Genomic DNA, 22,438 nt, shown 5'->3' on the forward strand with positions numbered 1-22,438 from the left:
TATAGTTAAGGGGTCGTCTCCGTCTGCGATAGATGTAGTCTGACTATCTTACAGCGTAAAATAGATTTATGTGCCGGTTACATTTTGTAGCGTCTGTGTTTCGTTACAAGGTCTCTTGCCTTACGATGCCAAGCTTGTGCCTATCAGTTGTCAGTGGTGTAAGCATGTAAAGTTATTCTTAAACTAGAATGGACGAAGAATGTATGGTGTTGTATCATGTATATTTTATCGCGTTTTTCTAGAGAAGGTAGACGTGGGAAAGGCATGTTGGTTCAATATGTACCAAAGGAGTCACTGAAAATAAACATAATCTATAAAAAATGCTACTTTCTCCTGTCACTGGGTTTACTCAGTAAGGGTCGTCAATGGGTAGCGTGAGCAAGCAAGATAAGTGCTTACTATCTAAGGCCGGCCGGCCAAGTCACGTGCGTATGAAATATTCTACGACAAAAAAAAGGTAAAATACAAAATCCAATTCAACCGATCCGATGAGTGTTATTAAAAATAAGTAAAGAAATAAGATCCAAAACTCAGTACATTTCGATGGAGATTAATTTTGTTCTCATCAACTTTCGGGGTTCAAGTAAGCCTCATTTTGGAAGGCGCACGAACTTTCGAAAGATTGCAAATTCTATAATAATGACAATGACAATGACAATGACAATGATGTTTATTGCATGTTCATGCCCCAATGGGGCTAAATGCATTAAGTTTGATATAAAGTTAATGACAACAAATAAACAATGATATATCCTAATAATAACTATTTTCTACAAGCTTCGTCCCTCCTCTTAAAACAAGAGTAAACGAACTTACACAGTTCTTCCAATATGTCATAGTTAGTTGATGACATCAGATATTTAAACATGTCTACCTTTGTTATGTTTGTATATTTCTCTTTAACACGTTTAACATTAACAAGGCTATAACGCATATCATTGTACAGAGAACACTCTAGTACAAAGTGCATTTCATTTTCTATACATCTGACATTCTTATTACAAAACATGCATATTCTATCGTCAGGAGGAGTTCGGGTGTATCTGCCAGCTTCAATTTGCAGTGGGTGATCGCTGATCCTTAATTTAGTCATGGCTCGGCGATAACTAAAATTTGTTATCTCTAGGTACTTTTCTCTTTCATAAGTAAGCTTGAATTTTCTGTAGGTTCTTAACTTATTACCTTGGTTTTCCTTCATGCCAGGAGAATTCATTTCGGAGTAAAAATTTTGAACAAAGTTGTCTTTCAGTCTTTGGTTTACTTCGGACTGAGCGAAAGATGTGTTGCGATCACTGTTAATCAAAAGATAGGCAAAACCAGACTCCTCCAGGATTTTACTAACATTGGAAAACCAGCATGGTATGTTGCGACTGTGTAAGTCCTGCTGTACAAGAAAAGCTTCAAATTGTAGACTATTTCTTGGCACTTCTTTAACTAATCTTTTGTAGTATGAATACAATCTAGTATATACTTCGATCCACAGAGGATACCTGCCTAGTTCTGCCCTTGTTGCAAGATTACTTGAGTTTTTTCTTACGCCTAATAACGACTTACAAAACTTCAGATGAACTTGTTCAATGGGTGACTTATCATTTAATCCCATTTTGCCCCATACCTCTGCACCATAAGTCAATATTGGGACAACGCAGGCATCAAATAATTTACAATATACTGAAATTGAAGGATTGGTTTCACCTAGTGTTGTTTTAATACTGAACAAAGCTCTTAGCGCCTTCTAGCCTTGTATGGCGCCTTCTTCTTCTCTTAGCGCTAATGTTTGAAATAATCGAACAAGCATGTCGTTAAGATTGGAGTTCTTATATTCCGTTCTATCTGCATAATGGAAACAAACAATAAACGAATAATAACAAGAGACACTTCGGTACACGATCCACGAAGGCTTTATTCATGAAAACTACTTCACTACACAATCAGCTGTAAAAAGATCACATAGACAAATCAGCGATTCACGTTTTAAAATTCATTTCAAAATTCAATTCATTTAAAAAGAGTTACTGTTGCACGCCACGTGGTCATGTAGTCTACTCATTCACTACGACATTTATATATACACGCCGCATTGTCATATACTGGTAGCCGAAGGTGGTGTCATCGCTGCACTACGCCTAGCGGCCGTCAGATAACGCTGCGGGACTTCACTTCTTGGCCGCGGCCTTGCGGCTCCTGCTCCTCTTGCGCCTCTTCCCTCCCTTCTTGGCCTTCTTGGCAGGCTTCTTGGCAGACTTGGATCGGGAGCGGGACTTCCTCCTCTTGCCTCCCTTCTTGGCGGCCTTGCGGCTACGGCTGCGGCTGCGGGACTTCCTCCCCTTGCGGCTTGCCTTGCGTGCGCTCCTCTTGCGCTTCTTGGGTGCCTACAAAATGAATATGGTGAGCATACGTAAATAAGAATGAATACGAGAAAGTGTCTTATACAAACGCGGATATATATGAAAAAGAACATCTACGAAGTGCCATGAGACGATGATTTGAAAAAAAAAAGCCGATCCGTAAAAAGACACCATCAATTCAACAAATTCCAGACACGCAAGAATCACTGAAATTCATTGACATGTTAACAGGTGTCGCTGTAAAGTCATGTTGAAAGCGAGTGAAGGAAGCGCAGACTTACCGGAGCTGCGACGGCAGGGGCGGCGGCAGGGGCGGCAGCGGCCTTCTTTGCACGGCTTCGGCTACGTCCGCGGCTCCTGGAGCCTGGAAAATCAGAAAGGCAAGAAAATAAGTCACGAACTGTAGCTTGGTTCAATACAATCTACATGAAGTACAATGTAGCTATTTTCAAACTTGTTTACGTTCGTGCAGAATAAATCCGTTAGAGTGTGTTCGAAACGTTCTTTACCGTTCGGGATCCGTTCTAAAGAAGTTAAAAAGAATGTTTGTGTTTTTTCTAGCCACAACGGTCACGTTCGAACGCCAGTTTTACCGTTATTTTTTTGGATGAAGAAATCTCAACCACTGAATTTGAAAGAAACGTGGAAACACTAAAACCAACTTTTTTTTGAAAAGCTAAAATTTACAAAGTCTTGAAAAGTTAAGGCAATCCATGCATATAAAAGTTCCCATCAAGATGACGTACTGAAACACCATTGGAATGTCTTCGCCTGAGTGTCTAAGTTGCATTTCAAAAAATCTGAAGTCGAACTCTGTTTGCTTTACTCTAATGTGAGAACGTTTTGAACGACCATAAGAGAATAGAAATGAATGTTTGGATAAATGATGCTTACTGTTCTTTCTCATCTCATAGGATGGTGTACATGATAAAAAGAATTCGCATCGCTAAAGTTACACCATAAAGATTCAATTCTGCATCAGCAAAAAAAGATTAGATTCTTAAAAATGACTAAAGCAGAAAAATGTTCAACTCACGCTTCTTGGATGCACTGCGGCTACGTGAACGGGGCATGATTCTCAGGAATCCGACCGATGAAAGTCTCACAAGTAGACAAAAATGCTTCAAGACGGGAGAGAAGAGGTTGCACGTCCGTTTCCGGTGAGAACCTGAGGTGAAGTGATCCAAACGGTTGAAGGAAGCGGCTCGAGAACGCGTTCGGAGATTCGGTGCATTGTTGGGAACATTTTGTTCCGGTCACCCAGGCAACCGAACGGAATATCGAACGGATGTTGCTACAACAATCACATGACAACAATCGAAAGTGACAACGGAAAACAATCAACGTTACGCCACGTCATGTGAAAAAATGAAGTGGATGATTTGTTATACATCGAACGTCGTGGATAAAAAATCCACATAAAATATATACATTGTTCAATCTAGATATGTATCCCAAAATTTCATCATCATCGGTCGGCTGCCGTGCGTAGGAGACTTTTAGTTTCTTCCAGTCCTTTTTGTAGCAAGATGAGCAAGATGTAACGGGAGGGGTCCATTTAGAGATTAACACATAGTTCGTGTTACTCAGTTTACCCCTTGGCATTCGTTCCGACAATGCCCCATGTCTTTCTCCTCTTGTTAACGTTATAGATCTATATTCTGCAACGTTATGCTCTATACCAATTGTGCCCCCATTCAGATTATCATCCTAAGGATTACACCCCGCCTGCTCTCAGAAAAAAAGTCACCTCCCATTCGAGGCTTACGCCCCGGAACTTGCGGATTCAGAAGGTCGGTATACGCCAGCTTGACAGCAAAACGTGCTATCAGAGTATTCACCTCGGCACAGTCATATAATATCAACGTCCTTGGAGCCATATACATTCTAGTAATGTACTTTCATCGTTCTTGTAAATAAATTTACGTTAAACATCAGTTTAGTCTAATAAGATGAAAAAGTCAACCTACAGTGGCAAGTGCCTCCTACAAATAAAGACTTGTTTCTATATGCTGTTTTTTCGTTCTCTCGCATCACTAGTAGTTTTGGGGTCTCCCGAGCATGTCATCCATAAATTTAAGTCAGTGTGGCCTAGCGTTGGATAAAACATAACCCATACTCATACAAACTCGACCTATGACTTTCGCCATTAAATGATTTATAATTTTTTAGTAAGAACTTGTAAATGTTTCTCATCTATTAGGAAAGACTTCCCTCATTTTGATAAATCATATATAAGTTGAACATCTTCTCTACCACTCAAAAATCACCACCACTATCACCAGAACACGAGATATCAGAACGCGGAAGTCTTGCTGCAGTACCTTAGAAAGCCGCTAATCATCGTATTAGTCTACAATGGCATAGCATCATTAGGTAACTTGTGACTGTGTGTCAAGCTGAACTGTAGCGCTTGTTGCTGTCGTCTTCCTTCATCATCATACCATCATACTCAAGTCAGTTAGCGCCCATCTCTGTATGCATCACACACTTTTGCAACCTCTGACCTGGGTTGTGATTGGACAGTGAGAGCGCGAAAGAAACCCGGAAGTGATCTCTCCTTGGTACCAAGCTGTTGGTGGCCCGCTGTTGGTACCATTCTGTGTAAGAAAGTCCAAAGTAAAGACAATGGCGACGTCAGGAGAAGACACTGACCGCTGCACACCTCAGGGCGTGAGTTACAGCACCTTGCCTCATATGGTGAACGCAGATGGACGGTACCTGCACTGTAAGACATGGGAACCGCCGGGGAGCAAACCGAGGTCGGTTGGAACTTGAAGTGGGGGAGGGGTGCAGCTAGGTGCAGCAACCAAAAGGACTCCTATTACTAGAATACTAAGATCGGATGGTTTTAAGAAGTCAGTTGTTAAAGGATTAAAATGTTGACACTGTGGTAAGCTAGTTAGATATCAGATCATGCAAAATCTTTTAGCTCAGTGGAAGCCTTTAGTCTAGATTAAGATAATGCACCATTTTTCTACAATAGCTACATGCCCTGTATGGAAGGTCCCTGTAAGGGAGTGATTGTTAAATCTTGCCCTCCAGAGCTCTACTGATGATAGCCCATGGTTTGGATGAACACATCGGCTGGTATGATGACTTTGCTCAATTCCTGACAGGCCACAACATCCTGGTTTTCTCCCATGACCACAGTGAGTATATAACAGAACAGGCAATGTTCATCCACAGCTGATTCTGTGATTAAAAAAAAAGTGGTTTTGTTTATAATTCCCCCTCTCTGGAATATTTTGGAAATTTCTTTTCACTAATGAAAAATGTTTGCTCATCATCATAGTCTGTTTTCTAGTTGGCCATGGTCAGAGTGAAGGAGAGAGGGCAGATGTGAAGGACTTCAATATTTTGGTTCGAGACACCCTGCAACATGTAGATATGATAGTGGAGAAGTATCCAGACACTCCTGTTTACATCTTAGGGTATTCCATGGTACGTGTCAGCAATTATGTTTTTTGCATTGTTTGATTTGTTTCTTTGGTCCTCATAAAATTTGAATACTGTACCATAAAGCTACCTTTTTGTTGGTATACCACTGAGTTAGAATTTGGTAAGAAGTTTGGACTATAAGTGAAATTTTTCTGTCCTTAGAAATTTATCATAATGTAGATCAAAACATGTTCATTCACTAATGAGTCCACCTGTGGGGTTCCCATGAAATTTGACTAATGACATGTATGTTAATAGCAATGGCATGGTATTTTACCACAGGGAGGCCCTGTGTCCATATTAGCGGCATGTGAGCGCCCACAACAGTTTGCAGGGGTCCTGCTGATTGGACCTGCCATCAAGCCTTTTCCTGGGGAGGCTCCGGGATGGAAGGTAAGCAGGGAAGAAGATACACTTGTGAGGAAAACAGTTACATCGACTGAAGTACTTTTACGTAAAATTTAAAAAAAATATGATAACATGCTACAGTCAGAGTGCATGTGTAGGTTTTACAAATAGCAACATACTTTCTTGTATATATAACCATGGTGCTGTTGTGACACATAGGAAAACTAGCATCTGATTAGAGATTGAAGTTTCACACTCTTTAGTAAATCCTGCAGCCAGCCAGACAGAGACAATAAACAGGTTGTTTGATTGAGGACGTTCGTTCTTCATCATGTTGGCTGCTTTGGACATGTAGTTGACAAAATGTACTCACACACACTACCTCTTTATGACTTTGGGAACAGCCAATAGAAATACACAATGAATTTAACTCCTGCCACCCCCAAGGAATTGTGTGACTATTGTTCTTGTTGTTGTCAGGTGTTTTTGTTAAAACTAGTTGTTCCTGTGGTGCCCTGGCTGGCACTCACCTCTGGTGACAGGTCAGATCTGGTGGGTAAGGATGAGGAAACGGTGAGTGGAAATCCGAGATATTTCAGTCTGTGATCCCCTCATTTCCAAGTTATCTTAAGATAATCATGATACAAATATAGCATTCATTGTGAAATAATAAGTTGCACCCCTCTTTATAATTGTATTTTTAATGGAGAAAAATAGAATTGTTGCACTTCTGGTCAATCTGATAGCTGGTGATAACATCTTCTGTTATCCACATGTAACACTTACTCACTCACTATCCAGTTTGATTATACTGCTGCTAAGATCCCTGAAGCAGGGGTTGGCAGCAGTTGGCTAGTCTTCACACAAATTAAAAATGACCTTGGCTTAATTCCTGCTACAGTACATGGGATAATCATACCTATGCCAATATGTACATTTTTAAGAAACACCTACTTGTACATTGTACTATTTTTGAGGAAAGGGGTGTCTACTGGCCAAATCTGATGTAGCTTTTGCTTACTGACACTTTGGCAGGCTTCAGAGTGGTTGATTCTGCCTGGGTTGTAAATAGAATAATTTATTGTTCTTATGATGTACAAAATTTTGTTCACAGAATCGGAAGATACAAGAGGATCCTCTCTGTTTCCATGGTGGTCTCAAGCTGCGAACTGCTGCGCAGATTCTTACAGGTACTGGGGGCATGTGTGTGTGTGTGTGTGTGTGTGTGTGTGTGTGTGTGTGTGTGTGTGTGTGTGTGTGATGTATGGTGCCAAATCTGAGCTTTGACTCAATGCAATGGCTTTGAATCAATGCGAATTGCTAAAAGGGTTATCACTAGGGCTGATTATCGGTACAGCGTACCGGTACAAAACCGGTTTTTCTTATTGGACCAGTCCAGAAAAACCGGACCTGAAAAAATTAGGTGGACCGGATGTTGGACCGATGACAAAATTAACAGATTATTTTATCAGGCATTCACATGTTTTGGCGCTTGCAGGTGGAAGAAAATAACAATAGTGAAGTAGAGTAGAGTTTATAATAATTTCTACCAAGTTTTACAGCCAATCGTACAGGTGCAGTTAGTGTTGTTGGGTTTTAAAACGCCAGTGTAAGTCTAATACTCCACCATACAGATTTCTTTGTAGTGAAATGGACCATTGGTATGAGTCATACTGCATCAGGTCCAGGTCCAAACCTGATCCTTTGGACCTGAATTTTCAGTACCGGTACCCATCCCTAGTTACCACTTAAGTTTAAGAGTGTCTGGAACAAACACTGTTTTAAAGAAATTTTATGTCAGTGATGTTTCCATAAAACACCTACTATTGACTTGAACACAGGGCAATTCTGCTAAATGTTTTAGGTAAAGTTTTTGCACATTTTCAGGTATGCAGAAGGTTCAGTCTCAGGTGGATGACATTGAGTGGCCATTTCTTGTGATGCACGGTGAAGACGACCAGGTCGTGAATAGTGAGGGGTCCAAGATACTGTACGAGAAGGCAAGAAGCTTGGACAAGACGATGAAGGTAGACATCTTATCTACTGATGATTGTTTCAGTAGACTTTGAAGTGTTCACAAGTCAGTGTGTTAAAACAATAAAGGTGCCTGCTATGTCACCCAGAATGAGTGAACTTTAAACAGCAATGTTAACACATGCAGCACAGAGGCACATTCAGAAAATAAAGGGCATTGGTATCTAGGATTTTATTCTTCAGTTGATATATTTCACAGACAGCTAGGTAAGTCTGTTTTACTTGTTCGCCTTGTTCCTTGTTGGAAAAAAAATTGTACATGTATAACTACAATTTAAGTGTAAACCTTTAGATAGTAACACACCAACGAATATATTCAGTTACATATTAATAGACTCTTTGTCTTTTGGTCAGACCTATCCAAACTGTCGCCATGGTCTTCTGAAGGAGACAAAAGAAGATGCAGACAAAGTGAAGCAAGACATCTTGGAATGGCTGCTGGCCAGGACCGAACCAATGTAGTACATGTAGGATGCCACAAGTCCATGCAATATCAATTGAGCATCCCCCATTTGAAGGTCAACAAAACTTTGTCTTAGACAACTTGAACATATCACACGGCCTACAACTGAAGAGACCTGCTTCTGAATCTAACATCTATTATCATAATACCGGTACGTTTACGACGATTTCTCTAGCCATACTGATTTGACAAATTGTCAACGCATCATTTTCTCCATTTACATGTTGCTGTTATAGGTTACCCTTGCCACTTCTTCTGTGTAACTTTTCTGTCACTCTTGTCCTGCTAAAAGCGTAATATTGTAATTGTAACACGCCGCGGAATTACACGGCGAACGGGCGCGTGGTTGGGAGGGAGTAAAAAATACCGGTAGGAAGAAACACGGCACAATTAACTGCCGCTATGTACATTTATACATCCTCTGATGTTCCTTCCTTTTCTGTCAGTAAATGCATAAAACATAAACCTGCATGAGCATACAAAATGTCATGAGAAAACAGACGTATACTGTCAAGAATTTTCATTTAACTTTTGTCTGTCACAACCGCTATGACGTAACACTTTACTGCTAGCGTAGATATAAAAATGGCGGGAAAATGGCTGCGTACGTTCAATTTTGCCCATTCAGTCGTAGATCCGGGCTATTATGCAACGGTTCTTCACACTTTTACATGAGTTGTAGGTCACCAACAGAAATTCAAGATTGTTGTTGAATCATGTTCGTCTTGTGCCGTGAGCATGTGTAATTATGATCTATAAATTTGGCAATGAATGTGAGAGTGTGTTCGTCCCACGACGAGCTGCCTACCCCGAAAAAGATACTGAAAACTTTTGGCCTTGTTGTCTTCGAACGCATTGTTATCGATGCTTTGTAAATGATGTATTGGACACCTAGATGTCTGAAGTGTGCACAGCTCAGAAATAACTATTGTTGCATGTGTAGATCTCTTTAAGTTCCAGTATTTTTAATCTACCGGTATAAGTCTTACTACCGGTATTATGCCAATGCATGTTAGATTTTGTATTTGAGAATTTAGTATCAAGAAGACACTCAGGAAGCAGCATTTTGAACATTCAAAAGTAGCATAGCAGTCCTTCTTTAAATCGTAAGGGTTGACCAAGGACTGATCTTTCTGGTGCTTGGAATAATGACTTGAAGTAATTGATGGATTTATTGATATATACTAAATACATTTGTATTTTTTGTTTTTCGTTAGCCATTTTTATTTTTCTTGAATGTATTACAGAACGCGTCAGTTACCTTCTTTCTTTATTTAGAACACTGTTTAGAACACCTCAGTAGTTACCTGTCTTGTTTACTTTAGAACACATTAGCCGTTACCTGTTTTGTTTATTTAGAACATAGAGTATTCTTTGTTCTGCAGATTTGTAAACTTTTTTTTTCACTGATGAAGAACGGCGACGCCGTTCAAAACGTTTAATTAAAATTTAATATATATCCATAAGTATGGACTGATTCATCTTCAATTTAGCATAGCAGTCTTACCATGCAATAGGTGGGCTTATGAATGAAAAAGGCAAGAGAGGTTTTCTAGTCTTCATCTTTTTTATTTATTACGTCTCAAAACAAGCTTGGTGACATCTGGTAAAACACAAAGTGATAGGGACATCTTCTACATTTACAGATTTGAGATATGCTATGTACATGCTTCTGTATACTGATGAAGTAGACCACACCTACTGTTACTGTGCTGTTTGCATGCTTTTTGTCTTAACAGTCAAAATCTGTCCACAAGTCATGTGGTCCTCAAAATTAAAGGTACACAAAGATACAGGACTAATATAATTATAGTGTGGTCATTTGCATATACATATCGGTATATATTACATCTTCATTTAAGTTGATGGACCCCTTGTAGTTGTCCTTTAAATTCCCCTGCAGAGGTGTATACAAGAAAGGTTGTACAAGTTATATATGGCACACTTCTTAACAGCAAAAAGGCATAGTGTAGTACTCTCAACTTTTGTGAGTCAAGAAGACCAGCAAGCTACAGCCTTTGACCTTTTTAACATCTTCCGTTCAATGGAATAGATTATGGCAAATGATTCTGGGTAGACGCACCTACCCAGAATCCTTTGATTTGTTCCGCTGACTTCATGTTCAACCTGTGCTTTTTTGCCATCACAAGTTTGTGGAGCCAACCTACCTTCCTTACAGAAAATAACAAAACCAACCAGGCCAGACTCTGAATGGCATGAAACATCCTAATGCACATTTCTAAGAATCTCTAGGCAAGCAGAGTATTATTCTGGTTGCATGCAAGCAACTTTATTTACCTTGAACACATGCTATTGAACACACTTGTGGCCTAACAGATTGACCTGTTCATCTGAAATACTGGATTATTATACTGACTCATTAACTGTTCACATCTAAAGAAAATATGTCATTTTGATGGGGTTTCATCACAATTCATCCTGAGTTAAATCAGTAGATATTTTCCAATTTTATTCTATGAATCGTTCTATTCCCAACAGCATGCACTCTAGAAAAGCATGAACCTGAAATAAAACACTACAACATTTCCTACATCTATGTTCACCAGGATATACAGGTATGGCCGCCATCATCTTTTCACACTAGGGCATCATGATCATCCAAAATTCTTCATGTAAAAATTGCCGCAGTCGCCAAGAATTCTTCGTTTTCAATTCCTTCACCAGTTTGTGCTGCATCACGTAGATACCGCAAGTTTCAGCCTGATAAAGTTTTGACCATACTTGTAATTACGTAACACTGTTTGGTCATGGCATATTTCCATATAATCACAGCTACTCCAGATATCATAACAGTAGTAATAAGTACATCTCTGCCAAGCACTAACAGTACATCTAGTATTGTCACCTCTGTTCTCAGTAAAATTTTACAAAGATTCCCTGCTGAAAACATACGTTTCTGTTTGGCCAGCTTTATAAGAATTCTGTGAAGCAATTTCAGTCTGCCATGCATCTTTGGGGAGTAGATACAAAGCATGTAAAGTCCTGATTTTGTATCAGCTGTAGAGGATTACAAGCAACACTCTTCCAGCTACCCAAATATCCATAAACCAATGTCACCACTACACAATGTACATGTACACCGCAGGTAAGTTAGCAAGGAGACTATTAATTCTGCTACACAGGCAGCTATGTAAGACTGTTTTACACACGCTGAATTCTCATACCAAAACACTTGTAACCTTCCTGCTGATATGGCCTTTTGGCACCAAAGCTGTATTGGTTATGGCATCAGTAAGCTGGGAGAGTGCTAATCACTTTATCACAACAATCCCCAATGACTTCCAGACAATTAGAGGTTTGTACATTTGTATGCTGTACAAACAGCAGTTACAAAAATGGGAATTTTTGGCAGCAGACAAGTTTGTTCAATGCAAACCTGTTAGACCAAAAGGCCAGTGAATTATGGTTAAAGTTATTAAGAATCGACAAATGTCTCAAAAATGATAGTAGCAGAAGGAATGCCACATGTTCACAATAATCCTTGTCTCGGTTCTCCAATTATAGCTATTAAAATACATGTAGCATCAATTGAAAGAAGTGGTTTCTGTTAGAATCTGTATACTTCTTACGTAAACACCAGAAAGCATGACACTCACGAATGAGAGGGTGGAGATATATATCTAACTTCAACAGCTTTTCTCCCACTGGTAATCTACAAATACAGTAGCTACAGGTTTCTGGGCACATCTGATCCCTTTCATGAAATATGAGAAATTGTATGTCAAAAGTTGACTGCTGTCATATAATCTTTGCATCATACTCTATCATGATTTTGATCTAAATATACCTGTACCCATCCCTGTCATGATACCAGTCATTTAAATTGCATATCCTTTCCACAGGACTAATCTTAAGTCTAAGTTCTAAAGGAGAAAACAATGTAAAGTTTAGAATGGCTCTTAACTAAAGCAAATTTTGCAAGTGCTTTTTACCTTAAATGAGTGTGTGTTCATATGTTAATAGATTGTTAAAAAAAGTTCCAATCAGGTGCAGCTGAACAAATGAACATTATGTCAATGCCGGTCAGTTGAAATCTTGAAAGGATCCCTTGCACAGGCTGTCAGTACGGTTGACAGTTTCAATGTGGGCAGGACTAATTTGATGTATTCATGACAACTTTCATGAGAAAAGAATAAATAAATAAAGATGCCCAGAAAATTACAATATGGCTTGCAATAGCACCTTGCGTCAGGCAAGCTCTAATGCACAAGGTAATAATCAGACAATGGCTTCACAAATACCTCAGAAGTGACAAACGATGTGGCACATTCATATCATTGCATCAAGGGAATAAACCTCACGATCTGAAGAGAAATACTCAAGGTTGTTGAATCATACATTAGGTTGTGTTGTTGGCTTATTATTTCAAGTTAAAACTATCTGCAATTAGATCCTTCTGTTGTGAGATAGAGTTTGTGAACTTATTGTAGAGGAATATCATCAAGTAGACTGTAGAGAACAATCTTTATGTTTTAAGATGAAAGCTAATTCCATTGTTTTCGAGACACAGTACATGACTTTGTGTTTGATTTGTCGATTCACATGGCAGTGACTCAGTTAAAAAGATCAGGCCTTTATCACTGAAGGAAAAGAAAATTGTAGAGGTTACCATTTTTTGTATAGAAACGACATGAGAAACAATGCTTCTGTGACACAGTATTACATGAACTTTGAAAACAGTAATAGCTAACAAAAAACAGCATCTAATGTTTGCTGCGGAGCTACTAATCAATTCTAACGTGTGTGAAGAATGCAGCATTTTTTACCGTATATGTCATAAATTAGAAGAATTTGGTCCCGGATTAATACTTTACGACCTGAATTTATAGAGCACCACCATCAGATGAAAAAGAAAGCTGTCCAAAATGTACAGGAATTAAAACACTTTTAAGCAGTCGTATTTCCGTTTGGTCTCGAGCTCCAACACTCTTATTGGCACAAGTCACAATCACAATGCTGTAGAAACCCTTGACCCCGCCATGAGCTATTCTATGATCCATCTGGCTCTGAAAACAATCATGTCTTTATAACCACTACTTTGCTTCTTCACCCTTTCCTACAAAAGTTTGGTCACATTCCAGGGATGTTCCCAATATTTTCCTGCAATATTTGAACTCTGGCTTAATGTTATCATAGCTATTTATGGACATAAACATACAGAATGTGATTTTGAAAAATGGGGGATGTCCCTGTCTAATACAAACATGCACTGGCAATTGTCACTAAGTATTCAATGTAACATAACAAAAATAACCTAGTCTTGTGTAATATGTAGGTACAAACTGAAGTGTTTTAGGCAATGTTTTTCAAGCAATTTTAGTTAACTTGGCTCCAATGGACTAGTTTCCCCTTATGTTTAATCGTTTCTCACTTTCTGACCCCCAGAAATCACAATACCGGACCACAGGTTAGTTCCAGTCATTTTTACAATTTTGTGCTGAACCTCTCAACCACTGCAAAACCAATGTCACTACAATCACTTGAAAACTTTTGGACTGCTTTGTCCTATGATAAGCAGCCTTTACTAAATTTATTTCTGTGTCCTTTTTTGTCCATGTAGCACTGCTAAGGGTATCAAAACTGATACATGTGCATACAAGAGGTACTTAAAATATGCACATTTTTCATCATTAATTTACTTTATAAATGTAGGCTTACGGGGTACTTTTAAAATGTTAGAGTTATCAATTCTCCTTATCAGTAATACAGTGTATGTGTACTTGGGGTGTGTAATATGGAAATGTGAACAGCTTTTATTCATCTTAAGTTTCTTCTTGCCGTTTCCAAAGATTTTATGAAACGAGGAAATTTTGAACCTGCAAAATTTCTTTTAACTGAGAACATTGTTTGTGAATGGGTTTGGTATGTGACCAGAATGGCTTATCTTGGGGTAGGGGTGCTCAGCTTTTATATACAAGAAGTTTTATTGCCTCAATAATTTGGAATGAAATCTGTGAGTCTTGACTTACCCATCATCTCTTAAGAGAAACTCTTCCATCTGATATAATCATAGCCTAACTTGAATAGCATTTCATAGATCTCTGGACTGTAAAATGCATATCCTGTACATCTAACCAAGCATTATACGCAACAGACAACTGTCATGCCAGCACAATACCTTTGTTTCCCACCAACAAGAACACTCTTTGCCACCATCTGCATATGTTTAACGCCAGATGCACAGTTCATACACTACTGATAAACTACTGCTCTGCTTGCAGCAAGTCTTCATGGGTAGGGCCCAAATGCACCATGGGAAAGCTGGGGAGACTAATCGCTGTCTGTGTTGTTCCACAATGTTGCATGTTTGACAGTCTCGTGTTTCCCTGCAGCTAAACCCTCGCAGCATCATTGTCGTTGTCGGGGTTACCAGAGCCACAGCACACCTGTCAAAGAAGAACACACCCTCTGTTAGGTCTCTAGTATTATTTACTGAGTTGTGACAGATTTTCATCATTCCACCACAGGTACTGAGTCACATTGTAAAACCCTTAATACTGCACATTATACAAAAGTGACTCAACATCTTGATAGACTTTGTGAATGTCTATTGTTGGTGAAACTGCTTTTGTTGAACTGATACAATGATATGTGATCTCAGTCTTCCAAGACAGATTCTTAAAGACTTAAATAGTGTGTAGACCCCAAGCAAAGTAAGAGGTGGGAGAAGAGGACAGATGAGAAAGACCAAACAGTGTTCAGGAGGAAATGAGGGAACTTGCCAGTCATTGAGAGATGCCAAGCAGTTCCTTCCTACCAATCTACTCGTCACTACTGTCACTACTGCAGCACACCTGCAGCAGAGGAGAGGAAACACAGACAAGAGTTTAAACAAAGCAGGGACTCCACAGACAGTATACATGTAGTGGTAGGCTTATGCCTGTGCAAACAAAATGCAACCTTAAATGCTGCCCCATTGGATGAGAATGGAGATGTGAAATAATAACTTTTATTAGGCAACTATTGAACCATGGTTAATAACCATATGGATGATTGATATACCTGTACATATTTATCAACAGTTTGTTAATGGCAGGTCGTGCTGGAGGTATTTGAACAGGAGGTAGCCTTTCTGACTATGGGATATTCACCTGTCGTTTGAATGTTCTACTGAAGAAACCACGTCTTGGAGGGGGAGGGGGCTGGTCCATTATGAGGTCAGGGGTGGGTTCACCATCTTCAGACAACACGTTCAGCTCTTGATAACATTCTGTTTCTATCATCTGCAGGAAGAAAAAGTAGTTATGATAATTATTGGTTATGGTTGTAACAATGCTGCAATACCAACAACTGTGGTCACATGTCTCTACAATAATAATGTGCCCATAGCAGAGTTCTCACCAGACTTTTTTCACAGCAAAGGGACATTAGTGCAGCAGGGCCATGTGGTAAGCAATGTAGGTGTGAGTATTGAAGGGGTCTGGGGAATCCTCCCCCTGAAAATGTTAAATCTATAATTGTTACAAACACTATTTCCTACATTTTTAAGGGCCAAATTTAGTGAAATAAAGCCATTGTTACAAAACAAACAATAAAAAAAGTCCCCTTTGCTGGTTTAAACACAGTGTCGGGGCCCAAATCACAGCAAAGGGGATGCAAAGCACAGCATAAAGGCCCCCTATGCTGAAAAGGTCTGGCGAGAAAGCTGCATAGCATTATGTTAGTGTTCCTTGCAATTCATCCTTCCCAACATAGGGGGAGCTGCAGGAACACATTGACACTCAATAATTTACATGTAGGTGAATCAAGAATTATCTTATTCATCTAGCCATCTCTTAGAACCCCCTGGAAGGGTCTTCATGTTGTTACCATTAAGTTGCAAAGATCTATTTTTAGTTTCTACTTGGAGATAAACATAAAGAGCTAAAGAGAACATAGAGAGATTTCAACGAGCATTAATTAGTTTGAATAGAAAGGGGTGATTGGACTACTAAAGCTACCTCTTGTTGCCATGGAATGGAGACACTGCCAGTGTTGAACTTGCTGTAGAAGGACTCGTCAGCCTGGTCCAGGTTCACTCCCTTCACCGTGGAGAACTGCTCAATGTCCAGCACGTCCTTGGCATACACAGCTCTCGGCTGGAAAGAAGAGCTATGGTCACTACAAGATGCGTGATGTCATCTCAGGGAGCCACAACTTCTAGCTTACAATGTAGTTTTGAGCTATCCTGTTTTCAGCCTACCATCTCAACCAGGTGCTGTGTACTTACTTAATAACAACGGAAGAGGCAAAAAGGTCTTCATGCTTACCTGACTACAAATATCTGCAGTCATGCAATTTGTTGAATGTACACATGTAAACCAAGGATTCTAAATAAACTTTGCATTTTTGGAGGGGGGGGGGTGCTAGCCTGAAACTAGTGAAAGCAATTGAAGAAGTGTAATATTGTAATGTGACTCACATCAGGGACGAACTCAGGCTTGACCATGCCAGCCTCTAACCTCTTGAAGTTGAGTTTAAAGAAGGTGTGGGTCTTGATATCGTCGGCTCGACTCCCCATGGCATCATCCACACAACCAAGACGCAACTTTGGGTCTTTCTGCAAAAGCTATGGAACAAAAGCTGTCATTGTCTTGCACTAAACCACATCAAAAGCTCTATAAACAGAACTGGCTCCTTCCAGTAATAAATTCAAACATCGGTTAGTACCAATTCAATTATAATGTACAGTTATTCAACGAACTCTTGTTGGCAAAAGACATTGTGCACTTAGGCTCTTGTTTGACAACCTTCTATCAATTCTTCAAAACACTTGGTCCCTTATGCTTTAGCATGACAATGTAATATCATTGGCACCGCAATGACATTATGAGGAAAACTTTCTGTGTATCAAAAAGGTTTCAAATAAAGACCACATTGAAGCCTGCATTCCTTGATATAGAAGTCTGAATGTCCTTGGTTAACAGTATGCTAAAGTTTAGCAGGATTACAGCATACAGTCACTTACTGCAGAGCAGATAGACTTTGCGTGTTCGCTGAACTTGTCGGAGTATGTTTCTGTGTCTTCCTTCACTCTCCTGTCCACCTCTTCTCTCTTCACCTTCTCTTTTCTTGCCCTGAAGGGAGCCTGAAATTTCAAGTTGTGCTTCAGTAAGTGTGAAGAAAGTCCTCCAACTTAACATGCTTGTAACATGTCTTACATGGGAATGTAAGATTAAGTGTGGTCAGACTTCAGTGGAACAGCCCCCCCACCACAGGAACCGCTTTCTTTGTCAACATCACCAAACCATATCTAGCTGTCTTGCCACATGCCTGGCTAGAAGGTACTTTCAAAATGCTCAATATTGATGAGGCACTGTTTGAAATGACTTCAATTCCATGTGAGATACTTAACAGAGGTTATTGGCAGTATGTAGGAATTCAAGAAATGTTTGATGGCTGAGGACATTCCAATTAACTTTTAATTTGCAAGTCCAATCAATAATAACAGGCCCTCGCGTGGCACCCTAATACAGTGTATCGTGTTTTGAACAAACCTTACATGCTTGTAATCCCACTGTAGATCTAATTAAGCTCTGGATCTAATTGCTTGTCCTTTCCACAGAAATGACGTGAAATAGAAAAAAATAAAAAAAGGTGAAAATGGCTTTCCCATAAAAGAATGTTTTGCCAAGTAGTGTTCCTTTACACTTCTACTTTTAATGTGTTAATATGATTTAAGAGATGTCCACATGTAGCGACTTTGTTACGGAAAGCTTCAGTCAGGTGCAGGTTTACAAACATTATTTGATCACCAGTCTTGAAGATCCCCAATGCAGACTTTCTGTATGCTTGACAGTTTCAATGCATGCAGGACCTTAAGTTGAATGATGTGATACAAAATGTATGTAGTCACAACAGCTTTGAAAAAGAATAACTTGCAATAGCACCTTGCACCTTGTGCCAAACAAGCTCTAATGTACTACTTAATAATCAGATAATAATCACCTTCTTTTTTCTTGCCCTGAAGGGAGCCTGAAATTTCAGGTTGTGTTTCAGTATGAGTGAAGAAAGTCCTCCAACTTAACATGCTTGTAACATGTCTTACATGGGAATATTGGATTGTCAGTTCAACTGTGGCCGGATATCAGTGAAACAGCCCAAATTCCCTGGTGAACACAGTCCACAACTAATGGTCTCTGTATTCCCACTGTAGATCTAATATAGGATGGATTTCCCTGAAGGAAAAGTTTCACCTTCCCTTGGAAGCACAGGAAACCTTCTCAAGAGGAGCACCTTTAATTGGCTTTTTTTAAAGTTCATTAATATGCACAACCCACAGATACAGAATAAGTACAGAACCTTAATGCACAAGAGTAATAGAAATTGCAGTTTAAACAGTTACTGCAACCCTGGCAGAAGGAAAGGACAGGATATAAGATGCCATAAAGGTTACATGGTAAGGAGATTCCTTCTTCCAAAGAAAAGAAACCATGGCTGACGCACCTTTCCTTCAATCATCTCATAGATGAGACATCCAAGCCCCCACCAGTCAGGGGAGAACATGTACTTCTCATTCTTCACTACTTCTGGAGCTGCAGGGAAACAACAGCATGGATGGTTTCAGATACAGGCTTTCCAATTCAACAAATGGTACAAAGGTAACCAACAAACTGATTAAACTTTTCCACAAAATGAGGATTTTGCTCTGAGCAGGAAAAATGTCCCAATCTAAGTGAAAAGTGTCACTATCCGTATGAAATGCACAATCAATGAAGGCTCCAGATATTTACAAAGTTGTCATTTGTTCATTTTCCTTCAGTAAATTCAAACCTACCAACAAGCAAACAAATGAGCCCCCATGAAATAAACTAACATCCTTGCTAGAGATACAAAGCCAGCACCTACCCATGTAGCCTACTGTCCCAACCCTCCCCCTGATCATTTCTCCCTCAGGAATTTCCACAGCCAGACCCAGATCCGATATTCTAACGTGTCCTGGAGAGGAAACAGGAAGGAAAGTCAAGATCATTGTCAGGTAGCCTGATTAAGTCACACTTTCAGCAGGCTGTCCACTGGTCGGGCCCTTAGCAGGCCTCCATGGAGGCATGGACAGTGAGAGTTTGTGTTAGACAGGGTAATTTTCAGGTACCAATTAGTCTAAAATCAAATTTCTACTTCAATGGTCTGTAAAAATAACAGTCATCAATTACTAACTGCTCGGATCTTGAACAATAGTTCATTTCATTTCAAAGCATTTTTTCTACAAAGTTTATCTTTGAAAAAATTCCCAACTGAAAGCTTTTGGGTACTTGGAGACATGTACTCACCATGGTCATCTAGAAGAATATTTTCAGGTTTGAGGTCCCTAAAGAGGTTGGGGGAAAACAAAGAGCATGAGTAAAGCATCACTTACTATATACAATGTACTTACTTAACATAGATGTTTTTTTCTGGGCGTTAGGATGTCGAATGAAAGGAGAAGTGGTACAATGTATGCTATCATTTCTGTGGGAACATTTTGTTTCAGTCTCTAAAGGGTAAAGGACTGAAGGGTAGAATCAATAACTTTGTGTTAACATAATCAAGAGTACATAACTAAATGATCTGCACTAGGAGGCAGTAAAAAAGTATAAAAGGAGGATTCATCTGACTCTGTGTAATTCTTGAAAAAAAAAAAACAGCCAAATATAGCTGTCATTAAGGCAATAAATGATTCATATTTAGGACTGTTTGTTATTCAACTTCAATTGGTAGAAAATAAGGGTTGGTTTGCAAAATATTCCATTTACCGGTAGAACTTACATTCACATGTATAGTGCTTATGATAAAAAATAACTACCACCAAAGAAAGGTCAGAAATCTGAACTACAAAGTAACTACTGAGGGAGGCACAGTGCACTGCTTCAAGCCAATTTTGTGTTTCCCTGGAAGTACTTACCCACCTGTGCCGAGTACCTACCACTGAGACAGTGTGTACACATGGCACTTCAGACAAGTAGCAGTATGAGTGGGTGGTTTGCTTGGTACATGTAGATCAGTCTACCTAACCACATTGTGCATGAGCCTCACCTGTACACTATTCTCTCCTGGTGTAAGTGCTGCAGTCCACATAACACCTCTGCAGCGTAGAACTCTGCCCGGGACTCGGCGAAGCCTGGCGGGTCACTCATGCTGTGGATGTGAAACTTCAGGTCTCCTCCGTTCATGATTGTCAGCACCAGACAAAGGGCGTCTTTGGTCTCGTATGCATATGCTAAACTCACCTGTCATTGGTAAAGGAAAGAACATTGCATAGCTTTAAATACTGTGGTACAAATGTAGGTTGTAATGGTTGAGTTTTTACAACATCATCTTCCTTGTTTAAGTAAGAGCATAAACTCTGAAGTTCAGGGATTTTTTCTGAGCGTACTGAATTCCACATGTATAATGTACAGACTTTGTAAGCAAGAGGAACATTCAACGAGTACTTACTACAAATCTGCTATTGATCTTCTGCAAGATGGTTTTCTCGTTCAGGGCCATGGCTTCTCCTTTTCTCTTCTTTATCCTCTTCTTTTCCAGTTTCTTGCAGGCATACATTTTACCTGTGGCCCGAACTTGGCAAGCGCACACCTCCCCGAACCCCCCCTTCCCCAAAACCCGATATTGCCTGAATGTGTTCTTTGTTACTGGTTGCCTGAAAGGGAAATCAGAACAGACTAAATGTGAGAGGCAGTAATTTCCATTAAACACTCCAGCTCAAGACAACTGTATAAAATACACAACAACAGCAAACAGCCATTGCTTTTATGAATGCTGAATAATAAATTTGATTTTTGCAATGTCACAAGCCATGGGAAGAGAAGATAAGCATGAAAATGCAGTAATGAATTCCACAAGATTCAACTCAATATAACACACATCTAAGAATGACTCAGGTCCCTTGCAGCAAATATGATATGGGTGGGCACATGATGTGATAAAATACAGGGGCAATGTTTTATCACCTTATACATCAAAGTTGTAAAATGAGAAAATGCAAGGGAGGGAAGTATTTCAAAACTGACATGATTAAAAATTCTCTTGTCAGTCCTAGAACTGCATTTAGAAAGTGTTGACCTACCTTTCCAAATATTTCCACTGTAGAAATCTTGAAAAGTATATTTTGTCTTCCCGGAAATTTTCAAATGGTTCTCCACTGAGGTATTTTGATACTTCACTGCAAAGAGAGAGAGGAGAAAAGTACAGTCACAACTTTAACACATTGTCAAGTTTGGATAGTTATTGATGGCCCTTGAATTCAAGTGAATGGTCCTTCTATTAGTCAACACATTGGAACAAAGAAGAGCACATATTTAGAAATGAAATTATTGTGGATTGTGATTATAAAGACTTTCAGTTGGCCATTCAAGACAATCTTATATTTGTAAAATCTTCTAGAGCTTTAACTCAAAACAAAGCCACAGTGGAAAGCCACCCTCATGTAATATATTACGACAATTAACACAAAGTTTCACTAACATGATGGCTTACATTACCTTCTACATTGGTTGAATACATTTTTACTAGGTGTTTCCTCCTGTAAGGACTCCTGTTCCTCAGACGTGATTCTCTGGATATTTTCTCTACATTGTGATATGGTTTCTGAGCTGATGATATCTCCCAAGTAGTCTGGCGTCTGCAACATAAAATGGGAAATCCAAATAAACAACTTCTATGTTGAATGACAACATATGTTAAATTCCAATGGGATATGCAGAGGACTGTACCATTGACAATTGTACTTATAGTTACACATGTAATTCACCTTGGTGCATTATTGCAGCCAGTAGGTACCCAATCTGAGTAAGGAGGCTGTTTACGTGCTTGAGGTATCGCCTCC

General features: G+C 39.4%; 3 protein-coding genes across 6 annotated transcripts in view; 1 reads left to right on the forward strand and 2 right to left on the reverse strand.

The window, feature by feature from the left end:
• Positions 1-1,883: 1,883 nt before the first annotated feature.
• Positions 1,884-3,542, reverse strand: LOC118414367 (serine/arginine-rich splicing factor 6-like). Its single transcript, XM_035818394.1, has 3 exons — positions 3,385-3,542; positions 2,630-2,712; positions 1,884-2,372 (listed from the first exon to the last, which is right to left on the reverse strand). Exons 1-3 carry the CDS (start codon positions 3,419-3,421, stop codon positions 2,157-2,159), a joined length of 336 nt encoding a protein of 111 aa, XP_035674287.1. The 5' UTR covers positions 3,422-3,542; the 3' UTR covers positions 1,884-2,156.
• A 1,373-nt stretch (positions 3,543-4,915) lies between these two features.
• On the forward strand, positions 4,916-10,441 carry LOC118414342 (monoglyceride lipase-like). Of its 2 annotated transcripts, none has more exons than XM_035818336.1 (9): positions 4,916-5,110; positions 5,394-5,500; positions 5,656-5,792; positions 6,072-6,182; positions 6,618-6,710; positions 7,252-7,327; positions 8,025-8,164; positions 8,526-8,762; positions 9,648-10,441. In XM_035818336.1, the coding sequence occupies exons 1-8, from the start codon at positions 4,977-4,979 to the stop codon at positions 8,631-8,633; spliced, it is 906 nt and encodes a 301-aa protein (XP_035674229.1). In that variant the 5' UTR covers positions 4,916-4,976; the 3' UTR covers positions 8,634-8,762; positions 9,648-10,441. The 2 variants fall into 2 exon arrangements, with proteins under 2 accessions (XP_035674229.1, XP_035674230.1); XM_035818337.1 differs by having other exon boundaries at positions 4,934-5,021.
• Positions 10,190-22,438, reverse strand: part of LOC118414302 (G protein-coupled receptor kinase 5-like) — a 35,985-nt gene continuing 23,736 nt past the window's right edge. For 2 of the 3 annotated variants that reach the window (XM_035818262.1, XM_035818264.1), the window contains exons 5-16: positions 22,095-22,234; positions 21,680-21,775; positions 21,049-21,253; positions 20,647-20,840; positions 19,905-19,942; positions 19,483-19,572; positions 19,081-19,169; positions 17,603-17,722; positions 17,057-17,203; positions 16,596-16,733; positions 15,747-15,878; positions 10,190-15,041 (exon numbers count right to left, since the gene is read on the reverse strand). In XM_035818262.1, coding sequence (XP_035674155.1) covers positions 14,988-15,041; positions 15,747-15,878; positions 16,596-16,733; positions 17,057-17,203; positions 17,603-17,722; positions 19,081-19,169; positions 19,483-19,572; positions 19,905-19,942; positions 20,647-20,840; positions 21,049-21,253; positions 21,680-21,775; positions 22,095-22,234 — 1,443 coding nt within the window. In that variant the 3' untranslated portion in view covers positions 10,190-14,987. Of the gene's footprint in view, positions 15,042-15,377; positions 15,450-15,746; positions 15,879-16,595; positions 16,734-17,056; positions 17,204-17,602; positions 17,723-19,080; positions 19,170-19,482; positions 19,573-19,904; positions 19,943-20,646; positions 20,841-21,048; positions 21,254-21,679; positions 21,776-22,094; positions 22,235-22,438 lie in introns of all 3 variants that reach the window. The other variant, XM_035818263.1, reaches the window with a different exon arrangement.

This window comes from Branchiostoma floridae, chromosome 4, assembly GCF_000003815.2.
Source record: "Branchiostoma floridae strain S238N-H82 chromosome 4, Bfl_VNyyK, whole genome shotgun sequence".
NCBI classification, from domain to species: domain Eukaryota; kingdom Metazoa; phylum Chordata; class Leptocardii; order Amphioxiformes; family Branchiostomatidae; genus Branchiostoma; species Branchiostoma floridae.

What these genes read in the sequence shown, in the direction of transcription:
- LOC118414367 (XM_035818394.1), bottom strand. Translation starts at nt 3,421, where the DNA reads ATGCCCCGTTCACGTAGCCGCAGTGCATCCAAGAAGC. An exon ending in CCGCAGTGCATCCAAGAAGC is followed by an intron (nt 2,713 to 3,384) that starts GTGAGTTGAACA and finishes CTGATTTTCCAG; the next exon opens with GCTCCAGGAGCCGCGGACGT. An exon ending in CCCCTGCCGTCGCAGCTCCG is followed by an intron (nt 2,373 to 2,629) that starts GTAAGTCTGCGC and finishes TTCATTTTGTAG; the next exon opens with GCACCCAAGAAGCGCAAGAG.
- LOC118414342 (XM_035818336.1), top strand. Translation starts at nt 4,977, where the DNA reads ATGGCGACGTCAGGAGAAGACACTGACCGCTGCACACCTCAGGGCGTG. An exon ending in ACATCTTAGGGTATTCCATG is followed by an intron (nt 5,793 to 6,071) that starts GTACGTGTCAGC and finishes ATTTTACCACAG; the next exon opens with GGAGGCCCTGTGTCCATATT. An exon ending in TGCTGCGCAGATTCTTACAG is followed by an intron (nt 7,328 to 8,024) that starts GTACTGGGGGCA and finishes GCACATTTTCAG; the next exon opens with GTATGCAGAAGGTTCAGTCT.